The 13,375-nt window shown below is 37.4% G+C and overlaps 1 protein-coding gene across 2 annotated transcripts in view; it reads left to right on the top strand.

The window, feature by feature from the left end:
• The window catches only part of FERRY3 (FERRY endosomal RAB5 effector complex subunit 3), a 45,962-nt gene that overhangs the window by 6,666 nt on the left and 25,921 nt on the right, over window positions 1-13,375 (top strand). For both annotated transcript variants that reach the window (XM_060024143.1, XM_060024142.1), the window contains exons 5-9: window positions 2,935-3,034; window positions 3,125-3,246; window positions 8,392-8,498; window positions 8,866-9,063; window positions 9,913-10,041. In XM_060024143.1, the coding sequence (XP_059880126.1) occupies window positions 2,935-3,034; window positions 3,125-3,246; window positions 8,392-8,498; window positions 8,866-9,063; window positions 9,913-10,041 (656 nt within the window). The remainder of the gene's footprint in view (window positions 1-2,934; window positions 3,035-3,124; window positions 3,247-8,391; window positions 8,499-8,865; window positions 9,064-9,912; window positions 10,042-13,375) is intronic.

The following is a 13,375-nucleotide window of genomic DNA, read 5'->3' as shown; positions in this document are numbered from 1 at the left end:
CACAGACTGGGTGGCTTAAACAACAGAAATTGATTTCTTACCGTCTGGAGGCTGGGTAGTCCAAGATCAAGGTGCCAGCAGACTCTGTGTCTGCTGAGGACCCGCTGCCTGGCTTGCAGACCGTGCCTTCTTAATGTCGCTCACGTGGCGTTTCCTCAGTGCGGGCTCCTGGTGTGTTGCTCGTAGACAGACAGCTGTAGCACCTCTTCTTCTAGGCACTAATTCCATCAGGACAGCTCCAACCTCTTGAGCTCACCTAAACCTACTTACCTCCCAAAGGCCCCACCTCTGGATACCATCACATTGAGGGTTAGGGTGAACTCTGGGGAGACACAAACATGCAGTCCATAACCGGCGCCCTGTCTCACTTGATCCCTTAGCACAGTCCTACTGTTATCATCCCCATTTTACTGAGGCAAAAATGTGATTTTCTTCTAGTTCTTTATTATGTAGACAATAATATTGTGAACATACTTTAAGAATGAAATACAGATTAGATTTTTTTAAATATGTAAGAGTATAATTACCTAACAATAATGAATTACCTTCTGTTGAACCACATTTGTTTGATTTTTCCTACCAGGGCTTCAAATAATATAATCTTCATCTCATTCTGAATCTGTCCTTGGATCTCAGGTTTTCTGGGACTGCACTCATTCTGCCCATCTAGGTGTATTAGAAAATGCCCAGCCTGGCTCTCTGTAGTTCATGTCAGTAGCCATCACTCCTGCTTTCATTCAGCTGGTGAGCTGCTCTAAACTGTGGTCGACTTTGCTGCCTGCTCACTCCACCTCCCAGAAGATTTCATCTCTGGCCATCAATATTCTACAATTGTTTTTTTTCTAAATTGGAAGAAGATTCTCATTCCACAAAACTCTTCAGTTTTGGGGAATCTGAATTAACTTACTAATTATCTGCATTTACTGGTACTTCATGTGCATTTTCTGTCGTGGAGCGGTTTTTCATCAGGGGTTTGTCTTGGTTTACATTATTTTTTGAAATGTCCTTTGGCCAGACTTCTTGACGGGGCTTTGCTTTTTCCCACCTAAACGTATAAACGTTATTTGAATACATTTATTTTAAGAACAGTTTTATAGTTTATTTTTCACAAATCCAAACTGGTAGCTTAAAAAATAAAAATAAGCTATGTTCCCTTTCAGATAGGTAATATTTTTTGCAAAGGTGAACAGTATAACTAATGGTGAGTTGGAGTTCATTGATGGAAGTTCACCCACAGTTTTGGTGCTTAATTCATTTATCTAATTCATGAGCAGAAGTGACACCTTTTCTCAGTTCTCCTTTCATTTTTAATTCCATTTTACATCTTTAAAATAACTTTTCTCAGTATAGCATCAGTAGTTATAATGATCTTCTTTCCTAAGTTTGTTCAAGATAATATACAGGTTGTCAGAATCACCCCACCAGACATACTGAGCCAATAGATAGTTAGTATTTCATCTGAGAAATAATAAAATTTTTTTGATCTTAATCATAGAAAATATATATTGTATCCTTAACTACTTGTACTTCTAAAACATTTAGGGTGAAATAAATGTTCGTGAAATTTTATTTGTTGAATTATTATTTATTGGTCTTCTTTTTCCTCACTGGAAATTTGCTTCTTTTAGCAAATCAGATTCAAGATATTTCTTTGAAACTTAAAAGTGGCAATGATACTCTTTATCCACTAGAGGGAACATGTGTAATATAAAATATTAATATATTTGTATCGAAGTTTATATTTATTAATGCTTAGTAGTTATTTCTGTTTTAAATAACAATCTTACTTGCAAGCACATCCTTCACCTGACCTCTAGTAGTTATTAAAAAATTAATGGGGTCACCTGCCCACTTATAGTTAAGTAGGAATTAAGTGATATTGAATATTTAATACTAGAAGGTATACATAGAAATGTATAGAAGTATAACATATGAATGAGTTTCATTTATCATATACATGTAAGTATCTTAATCAGTTGTTATAAATAAGTATAAGTTCTCTTTTAAGAGCAATTTATAAATTGACTAGAATGATAGTAAAATCCTTTTAGTTCATGTCTGTGTTTCGTTGTTTACAAGTTTGTTTGAAATATGTTTCAGAACAAATTTTTTAAATACATTTTTTATTAGAAGATAATTTTAATGAACCTACTAAAATATAATACACATACAGAAAAGGCAATAAGCAATAGGTATACAGCTCCGTACATTTTCACAAAGTAAGTACACCCATGTGCTCATCTCCCAGATCAAGAAATGATTTCCAGCCCTACAGAAGGCTCCCTCCTGCCCATCCGGCAGTCACCACCCATTTCCCCCATAAATAACCATTATCTGAACCTCTAATACCACTGATTAGTTTTTCCCGTAGAGAAAACCATTTTTAATTTCCGCATGTTTATTTGCATAAATGAAGAAGACTAAAATGTATCTTCAGAATGTATTTCATATTCCTTTAAAAAGGGAACCCTGTGACTTAATACCAGCTTGATTCTTAGAACCTAATTGGCAGCTTCTGGTTATAATAAAGTACCTTTTGAAGGTTGAAGTCACTTTAACTCATGTTCAAATAAAAAGAAAATGTATTTAAGCTGGAATTGCAGGGTATCTTCTTTGTGTAAATCTGCAGCTTCTTAAATATTAGCCATTGAAAGATCACCTAGAATTTGAATGCTTTCATTTGTGCACTAAATTTAGATTCCAATTTAGCTGCACAAATGACGTTGTTGATATTATATGACATTATCATTATTATTTCCACATCTCCATTGGCAAGGCTTCAAGGTGCCTTCCAGGTAGTATAGTTGCCCTAACTGGACATAGTCCTAGAAAACAAAAATTTTCTTTTGACTTTGTAGAGGTTGTTCTATAAATCCGGAGTGGTTGTATTAAAAATTTGATGAATATATCTGATCTGCTTTATTTATGGTTCAGACAAGGCATTGAAATGGAAAAAGTGATGCAGGAACTGGGAAAATCACTGACAGATCAAGATGTAAATTCACTGGCTGCTCAGCATTTCGAATCCCAGCAGGTGAGTGAAGTATAATGACTTTTGGATTGCATTTTCCACTTATTTATTTTTGTAAAAGAAGTAGTTAGTCAGTGTACTGTCTCTTTTTAGGACTTGGAAAATAAATGGTCCAATGAATTAAAACAGTCGACTGCCATTCAAAAGCAAGAGTATCAGGAATGGGTGATGAAACTTCATCAAGACCTAAAAAACCCCAAAAACAGCTCTCTCAGGTATTAATCAGGTGTTGTTTTTATCAGATGAAGGTCATTGTCAGTAGTAGTTTGTATTTATTGTAAAACTGGACCTTTTTAGTTGTAGATATTTTTAAGTTGCCGGTGAAAATTCAAGATAATTTATACTTCCTGTAACACCTTTCATTTTATAGACTTTATGTGGGTGATTTGCGGGGTGGGGCGGGTAACTGGCTGTTTTACAGTAGTGATTTCCCTGCTAGAACTTAGCCGTAAATCTTGTGGGTGTGTATACCTAAATACCGCCATCACTGTCTCTTGTTTCCTTAAGTTGGTTTCCTTTCAGCGCAATACACACCGGTCGACTGCACCTTAAATGCCAAGCACTCTTTAAGCAGAAGAGCAAAAAAAAGATAACTGCCCATGTGGAGCTTATATTCTAGAGACACTGACCTGTGAATAAAACAGTACTGTACAGAATGATGTGTGCAGTAACAGAAGCATGTACAAGGTACCAAAACAGTCTAGAGGACTTTCCATAAGTCACAATTTGTGTGGTGCCTTATGGCCTAAATACATTGTGTTTCATGTGTTGCCCTAGAGCTCGCCAGTGCCTGTTCTTTCCTGGCTGTGTACTCACCTTTGAGAATTTCTTCTTTCAAATCCTAAAGTATATCCGATTGGGAATATATTTAGTACAGTATAATAATCCTATTTCCAGCATCTTCTAGTGTATGCTATAAACATTTAGATATTGCCCTTTATTTGTCTAATGTCATTCTCCCCCACCTGTCTTGCCTTGAAGACAAAAACCATGTCTGTTCTTCTGCTGTTGTATACCCAGGTCTTTGTCAAGTGTCTAGCTCTTGACACAGGCATATAAATAAATATTGATGGGATGGGTGTAAACTAGGCAGATGGATGGATTATCATTAAACTATTTACCTGACACAGTCTGTATAATCTCTTATTATAATCTGTCATTTGTGTTGTTGTTTTCCCCAAGCCAACACCTTAGAAATATTTGAACAATGTTTTATAATTAGAAATGGGATAACCTCCTGGACACTAACATATATGTACCCCTCATTTCAAATGAAAATAGTGCTGAACACAATACAAAGGGACAGGTGAGGTGACAGACAGGCTGGGAACACCTGTGTACTATGAGGTCTCAAATTGCTGGTTGCAGTCTGCCAGGGACCATGCTGGATCCTTTACTTTCCAATTGGACTTTTTAAAATGACAATAAAATGGAATGGAATTGAATGGAACAGAACTGAGTAGAATAGACTAGGGAAAAAAATATCAGCACGTTACTCATGTGTGCGTTGAGCCACAATGTGAAATATGTACTCTATACTGTGGTCAGAAAAGTAGGAAGTCATCAACCTATGGACGCTAAGAAAGCCCCTTGCTACAAAAATTATCTCCTGCTTTGCTACTCTAGTTTCAGAAATTCATTCTATAGGATCAATTCCTTTGTGTAAATACTGGCCTCTAGCTGCTGCTGCTTTAAAAACCAACTATTCCTGGGAAAGAGTATTTTTACTGTGACTTGGTTAGTTTGTTTTCCTTTTTGATAGGGATTTCCTTGGGGAGCAGAAACCTGTTTTCAACATAACTACGTATAGAACTCCTGTATGAGATTGATCCATTTAAAAAATTTATTTATTTGTTTATTTATTTTTTAACATCTTTATTGGAATATAATTGCTTTACAATGGTGTGTTAGTTGCTGCTCTATAACAAAGTGAATCAGCTATACGTATACATATATCCCCATATCTCCTCCCTCTTGCGTCTCCCTCCCACCCTCCCTACCCCACCCCTCTAGGTGGTCACAAAGCACCGAGCTGATCTCCCTGTGCTATGCAGCTGCTTCCCACTGGCTATCTGTTTTACATTTGGTAGTGTATATATGTCCGTTTTTGCCCTTTTGTTTAAAGTCAGGTCTATTGAAGGATAAATTACATAAAGTAAAAGTCACTTGTTTTAGGTTTACATTTTGATGAGTTTTGACAAACTTAATGAGTCATGAAACCATCACTGCAATCAGGACATAGCATTTCCTTTTTATACCTTTGTATTAACCCCCCTTCTCCTTGCCCAGCTTGTGGCAACCTGCTCTGATTTCTGTCCCTGTCATTTTGATTTTTACAGAATGTCATATAAATGGAATCAAACTGTATGTAGCAGTTTGTGTCTTGCTTCCTTCACTTGACATAACGCTTTGGAGACTCATTCATGTGTTGCATTTATGAGTGGTTCTTCCCTTTTTATTGCTCTGTTATTCTTTGTTTATCCATTCACTCAGTGGTGGACATTCAAAGTATTTCGGCAATTATAAATAAAGCGGCTGTAAACATTCACATACTGGTCTTTCTATAGACGTATGTTTATAATTTTCTTATGTAAATACCTAGGAGTGGGGTTGCTGGAAAACATGGGAAGTAAAATCCATGGTGTGCTTAATTTTATAAGAAGCTGGTTCTCCAAAGTGGCTGTACCGTCTTGCACTCCCAGCACCACTGTGGGAGGGTCCCAGGGGCTCCTCACCCTCGTCAGCACCTGGTGTTGATATCTAGCAATTCTAGTAGGTTGTGTAGTGGCGTCTCATTGTGGTTTTACTTTGCATTTCCCCGACGGCTACTAACATTGAACATTTTTTCACGTGCTGATCTTCTATCCATACCTCTTCTTTTTTTTTTTTCCATTATTGAGTTGTGAAAGTTCTCTATATATTCTGGATACAGGTCTATCATCAGATATGTGTTTTACAAATATTTTCTCTCACCCTGTGGCTTGTTGTTTCATTTTCTTAATGGTTTCTTTTGAAGAGCAAAGTTTTTCATTTTAATTAAGTGCAATTTATCAACTTTTAAATGGTTTGTTTCTTATCTCAGTTATCATTGCCTAATTCAAGATCACAAAGATTTTCTCCTATGTTTTCTTCTAGAAATTTTATAGTTCAAACTTATACATGTAACTCATGATGTATTGTTTCATATATATTATATGTAAATTTAAATATATCCACTATAAAACAGTAAATAAATACATCCACTATATATATGTTGGTCTGTAACTTTGTTTTTCTTATAATACCTTCATGTGGTTTTGACATCAGGGTAGTGGTGGCATCATAAAATGATTGGTGGTCTGCTGATGAGCCTGTCAAAGGAATTGACGTCTGTGATCATCGATCTGATAACATGTTTTATTTCTAGTACTTCTCCCTGCTGAAATTCCTTATCTGTCCTTGTGTGTTGTTTTACACTAAATCTTTTAGCATATTAGTCATAGTTATTTGAAAGTCCCTTTCTTTTAACCCCAGTATCTGGGTCATCTCAAAGTCTGTTTCTGTTGATTGCTTTCTCTCTTGACAGTGGGTTATTTATTTATTTATTTTTGCTTGCTTTTTTGGGTCTTTCCCCCTCTCTGTTTCTCTCTCTCTTTTTTAAACTGAATGCTGGCTGTTGTGTGTATTAGAAAAGAAGAGACTGAGGTCAATAGTACTTACGCCCAGAAAGGAGCAGGCCGTTAACGTGAAGGTTATGGAAATTTAGTCAGCAGTCGGGCTGTGTTTGGTTTCTGCTCTTCAGTCCACCATAGGCTTCATTTTCTACAGCAGTGCACTGCTGCCACTTTGTGTTGAGAGTGGGGCTTTGGCTTCTAGACTGTTCTCCTCTGTCATCCTGCTCCACCCTCAGCTTTCAGTAGCCTTTGCAGGCCTGTGCCACAGCAGGAGGTCCCCGTGTGTGCTGTTGCTCTGCCCACCCACCAGCAGTAGACTGACGTTGTTGTTACTTGATGCCAGGCTCCTGGTCGGCGGTGGGAGGCGGGTCTCTGTGGTCTTTGTCCAGCTTCAGTCTTAGCCTAAGTCCAGCAGATCTGGGCCTTGGGCTTGGGGCACTCTTAGCGCATCTGCCTGTGCCACCGAGTGGGCTGTCTCTTCTCTTGCCCTGCCCCCAAGGTTTTCTTGGAAGCGCCTGGTGGAGGCCAACAGGAAAGAGTTTGCAAGAGCATATGCAAAGTGCCCCGGTGCCTGGAGCTCACAGCTTTTCTAAATGGATGTGCTAGCCCATACTTGACCTTCAAGAATTTGTTAAAATTTTAGCTGATTTTTTCTTACCCTCTTACATACATTACAGCAACCTATTTCTACTGTGCCCTGCCCAAACTGAAAACTATCTGTGTGTCCTGTCTCTCCTTCTAAAGCGTGTCACACTTTAGAATTTAGTTTCTTGGTTGCCTTGTTACCTCAAATCTCTGATGAGCTCCAGAAAAGTTATGATCTTATAGGTTATCTGGGCTTTTCTTGCTATTAGCATGGGAACGTCATTGTCTTGTGGCTTTCTGTGTCCTAAGATGAGGATATTTTATTAATATAAATTTATACGAATCTACTTTGGCGTTTAAATTTGCCATATTTACTAATGAAGTCAATCAGTGATGCTAATGAGACTGTTTGGATTTACCCCAAAAATGTAGTCAGGGGAGTGGATGACTGTTCCAGACTTATACCATCTTCAGCTCACCATGAAATTTGAATTGAACAGTTGTACAGTTCTGGTGCCTCCATGGAAACCTTTTCCGGAAGTGCAAGGGCAGAGCAGAGCAAAGAGAGAAGTCCTTTAATGGGAGACTGTTGGTGCTGAAAAAACAGGAAATGGTAAAACAACAAAAAAAGAGAGGATATGAATACATCAAAACGAACTACATCTTTTTTTATTATTTGACATTTATTTGACATTTTAATTTTTAATTTTCCTTTCTATCACTTCACTTATTTTCTAGTTTCGCCAGCCCTCAGGCTGATATAGGATATATTAAAATGTCATTTTAAACATGTTAATGTTAGTCACTTCATTTAATCATTCTCTTAGGCTACTAAGAAATATTAAATGATGACATACAATCGATATTGTAATGACTAAAAAAATATGCATAACTTACTGAAAGAAATAACCAAAGAAATGAAAGAATAAGTAGGAGTTTTACAACCTGTGTTAATGATCTTACTCGTCCCCATGGATAAAGGATAAATTTAGGAATAAATTAAGTGCTACTTTCTGCTGTTTCATCTCATGTAACTGTAAAGCTTTCTTTCCTTTAGGAAAGGTTTTTGACAAACATACAAAAAAGAAAAAAAAAGCGTATCAATAATTTTTTCAATTTCAGTGAGGAAATTAAAGTTCAACCAAGTCAGCTCAGAGAATCCGCTGAAGCAAATGGAAGGATTTATGAGGAACAGAGAAAGTTAGAAGAAAGTTTTACCATTCACTTAGGTAAGTATATTAACTTTTTGCAGTCACAATTCATTGTAACCTGTGAAACTATTTTTAATGCTGTAAGAGAAAACTCCCTAGCATGTGAGTAGAATATACCCAGGTTCTTTTTATTAAAAATTGTGTTCTGCTCCAAGAAAGCCTATAGTTTATTGGCTGTAAGTTTTCTATTTTAGCTCATGTATTATTTCTCTGCAAATAGAAAGATGCAATGTTAATAGTTATTCAAATAGAAAATTGCAAAAGGCCCATTTTAATTATTCGTAGCACAGATGTATCTGGATTCTTGCCACAGAGGTTTGCCTCCTGCCCTGCTGGCTTTCTGCAGCTGTCTAAGTATCTTTCTGGGCTTGTTGCCTACCCCCAGGAGCCCAGCTGAAGACCATGCATAACCTGAGGTTGCTGAGAGCAGATATGCTGGATTTCTGTAAGCACAAGAGGAGCCACCGAAGCGGCGTGAAGCTGCACCGACTCCAGACGGCGCTGTCGCTTTACTCCACGTCCCTCTGTGGCCTGGTGTTGCTAGTGGATAACCGCATCAATTCATATAGTGGTATTAAAAGAGGTAAGTTAGCATTATGCATATTTATGCCATTAAAGTTCTCCATTTAATGCCATTCTAAAAAGAAAGGAATTAGCGAAAAACTTAAAAAAAGGCTTGAGTCACCCCAGTATTCAGGTAGACCAAACAGCACACATACCCAGGCACTGCCATTTGAGGTTTGTTTCATACTTCAGCAGGCCTAGGGTGCTTCAGGGTATTTCATTTTTCTTAAAATTCTATCACATTGTAGATAATACTCTTACAGGATCCTTGTTTCAAGGTATAACAAAAAGAATAATCAAGATATAAATGTATTTTTCAAAAAGGAGCAGATCCTGACTCAGTGAATTTTAGTTCATCCATTTGTCCTTTTTTTCTTTCTTTTTTAAAATAACCTATTTCTTAAATATGCTAGGTAAAATTCTACTTTCCCTCTTAGTACAATTAATTTTTTATGATTATTTAAAAAATTTTAATATGTAAAGTATATTCAGATGTATAACTGTTTTTAAAAGAAGCTTGAATAGAGTTTATTTTCTATGATAAATAAAAGAACCTTATATTTCTTAGCACTTTTGGGGACTGGATTATGATCAAAGTATATATTATTTAAAGAAGGTTTGGACTTATATTAAAATTTCCTTGCCTATTAATTGTTTACTCTTCTGGGCGATTGAGAGATGAAGTTTCTGATCAAAACCAAATTGTTGTCCCCTAACTTAGTAAGACATAATTATTGAAAGGACAAGTATGAGAAGTCGTCCTTGTGAATGCTGTATTCTCTTGCTGCTAGATCTCATTGTCTGTAAGTAAATACTAAATACTTGATACTTCACCTTTAGAAGTTCGTAACTGTGTTGGGTCCCTTAGATTTCGCCACAGTTTGCCAAGAATGCACTGACTTTCATTTTCCCCGAATTGAAGAGCAGCTGGAGGTTGTCCAGCAGGTGGTACTTTACGCCAGAACCCAGCGCAGGAGCAAGCTGAAAGAATCTCACGGTCAGTGAAACTCAGATGTTCTTAAATTTCACTTTCAGGATGTTCTGTCCCTAAGCACTCTTCTAGCATATGGGCCATCTGAAGTAGAGAAAGTTGTATCGGTGGGAAGATGCAAGAAAGAAATTAAGAACAAAATTCAGGGTCTTTAGAAGCTTGAATTCTGTTCTTAATTTCCTTGTTTGTGTGATTTTGTTCAAGATCCTTAGAAAAACTGTTTTTAAAATTCAATTCACTAGTTATACGTGAAGCAGGCACTCAGTGGAAAGTTGGTGATCTTTTGATCCAAGTTCTGTATCTCTAAAATGGATATAATTAGTACTATAAAGGACATTGAAATCATAGGGTATATAGCCCAAAATATACACTTTTTATATGTTCCATCTTTGATCCACTTAGGTAGCACGCAGTCAGTTACAAGAATTGGTTTTGGTTGTTCTTTTAAAAAATTACTATGTTTAGAATTATGTCTTGCTTTTTCTATATTTATCCACAATCTGAACATCCTTCTAGGAAATTTACTGGAAGATGATTTTAAAGCTATGGAAGAAGTTCATGGCATTTTTCTTCGGAAGATTTCTATTTATTTATGCATAAGGAGACCTTAGGGAAGACATAAAAGAAAACACTCTGACTCAAATTATGGAGTAGTTCTTCTACCTTTAATTGAAAAATGAAAGTTTAAAGAGCAGTCTTTTTAAACATTAAATTGGCGCCATAAGTCTGTGTAGTTGGGAGCTGAACATAAGGGTGTGCTCATTTGAAAATATAGGGGGGCCTCCCTGGTGGCGCAGTGGTTGGGAGTCCGCCTGCCGATGCAGGGGACATGGGTTCGAGCCCTGGTCTGGGAGGATCCCACATGCCGGGGAGCGGCTGGGCCCGTGAGCCATGGCTGCTGAGCCTGCGCGTCCGGAGCCTGAGCTCCGCAACGGGAGAGGCCACAACAGTGAGAGGTCCGCGCAGTGCGATGAAGAATGGCCCCCGCTCGCCGCAACTAGAGAAAGCCCTTGCACAGAAACGAAGACCCAACACAGCCAAAAATAAATAAATAAATAAATAAATGTTAAAAAAAAAAAATATATATATATATATATATATATATACACACACACATAGGGTGTGTTTTTCTTATTTTCTGACATTTCATATTATGTCACAGGCATAAAGTTATAATACATGCTCCCATCTGGCTTGAGTGCATACTCAGTGTTTTATTATTTCTTATGGAAACTTGATGTCTTGCGCAGGAAATGAAATATGGCAGGGTTTTAAACGGTTGCTGGTCAGACCTTTAAATCTACCTCTGGTACTTTGGATGTCTGTCTTGTTTGTTTGTTTTGCAACTGCAGTGTTTCAAAGAAACCCTTATATACTTTGGGTTCACATGTTTTGTATTTTTTAGTAAACAGAGAGAGAGACTGCTGTATCTTTGCTTGGTGTCTTTGTTCTCTAGCCCATGAGGAATTCCTCACATTCTCTTGATGCTAGAATTCTAGAATGCAGCTCTCTAGGCTCAACTAGAGAGCTGTGATTAGCAGTCACGGTAGTTTTCGTGTTCATTCAGTAGATGTAAAAAAAAAAGCGTTTTATTTATATTTTAATCATTTCTAAGATAGGTAAAACAATCTGAAGATTCACAATTCAAACTGTACAGAAGAGCATACAGTGAAAAGTCTTTGTATCTCTGTCCACCAGCCGTCCAGTTTCCTGCTCCAGAGGCAGCCAGTGCTGTGTCACATGTACCTTCTGGACGTGTTTATGTGTGTGTGTGTGAACAGGTGTATGTATGTATTTTGCCTTTTCACACAAATGGCAACTTTCTCTGCACACTTCTCTGTCCTCTGCTTTTTTTCACTGAATAGTTTGTCTTGGACATCATTTCATATCTGGACAGAAAGAGCATCCTTAGAGCTTTTCACTGCTGGATAGTGTTCCACTGCAGGATATCCCATTAGTGCTCAGTTCCCTATTGATAGACATTTTATCTGTTCCCAAGTTTTGCTCTTATAAGTGATAGTGCATGAATAACCTTATACGTATATTGTCATGCGTGACTGAGCGTATCTATGGAATAGATTTGTAAAGAGAAATTCCTGAGCTAAAGGGCACATACGTTTGTAATTTTGATAGTGTCAGCAACTGCTCTCCATAGCGGCCCCACCAGTTTGTATTTCCACTCCGGGTAACATAGCTTTGTAGTGGTGACGTCTGTCACATACAACAGAGCCAGGCTGAGTCTTAGGAAATCAGTGTGGAAGTGTATCCCAGCGAAGGGCCTTTCAGAAAATTACAGTCTGTCCTCTTACTCTTCTGCCATCTCCTTCCTCCATCTCATTCAAACTAGCAAGGATGTGATCAGACACATTCAACTATTATTCTTAGTAGTAACTAAAAGCATGAAGATTGAGATCATGACAGGTGTGGGAGAAGGCGGAGGACGCAAAGTTTATGAGAGGAAGTTTTTAAACCACATACGGTTAAGGCAACGTGTGTACATCATGGTAGTATTTTGTTCTTGTTCAAGCAACTATTTTGTGGTTTAAGTGAGTCAGTGAAACAAGTAGGTTTATAAAAGACTACTTTCTTAGAGGAACCCGCGTGTTGTTATAGAAGAGTTTTGCGAAAATACTTTCTCCATCTTTTCCTTTTCTGAGCATGCCCACGTGTTTGTTCTACACGTTTACATCCTGATACGCAAGTACTGTCTATTCTAAGACATTCTGTTGTTTTTCTCACTGTGCCTGTTATATCAGCATCTTTATATTTCTGTGGTTCATGATAAGCCAAAAGCAATTTGATTTTTTGTACATGTTTTATATACATTAAAAACTTTAGCCGTCTTCTTAGTATTATAAGGTATTACCATTGAAACACGGAAAGGGAGATGGACTAGAAACTGTTCTTTCTTGTTTACTTAGTAGGGATTCTGTCTGTTCGTATTCCACGTGAACAAAATGAGAGTCTTCATTTATTGTTTTTGTTTTCTGCGCTGTGAGCAGACATTTATTCGAAGCCTATCGATTACATGGGTCTGTATGAGAATCAGACTGTTGCATTACATGTGGATTCTGGCAACACAGAGCCTTCTCTCTATGCCTCTCTCTCCCTCTGCCTGTTTATAAAATATATGCATTTACAAGGTATGATGTTGTAAATCAGTTACTCAGAGTAGTCAGTGGGTAAAAATATTAGGTTACTTTTATTCAGAACTCGTTTGAAACCATAAGGCTCCCTTGGTATTTTCAGTTTACTCATTTGAAGTTCTGACTGTTTTCAAGTGATTTTCTGATGTTGAAGGCCATTTCAATATAGTTTCATATTTAATTTGAATAAATAT

Source organism: Delphinus delphis, chromosome 11 (genome assembly GCF_949987515.2).
Source record: "Delphinus delphis chromosome 11, mDelDel1.2, whole genome shotgun sequence".
Taxonomy (NCBI): domain Eukaryota; kingdom Metazoa; phylum Chordata; class Mammalia; order Artiodactyla; family Delphinidae; genus Delphinus; species Delphinus delphis.
Note: the sequence above shows the minus strand (reverse complement) of the source record. Positions and strands in the feature narration are given on the sequence as shown.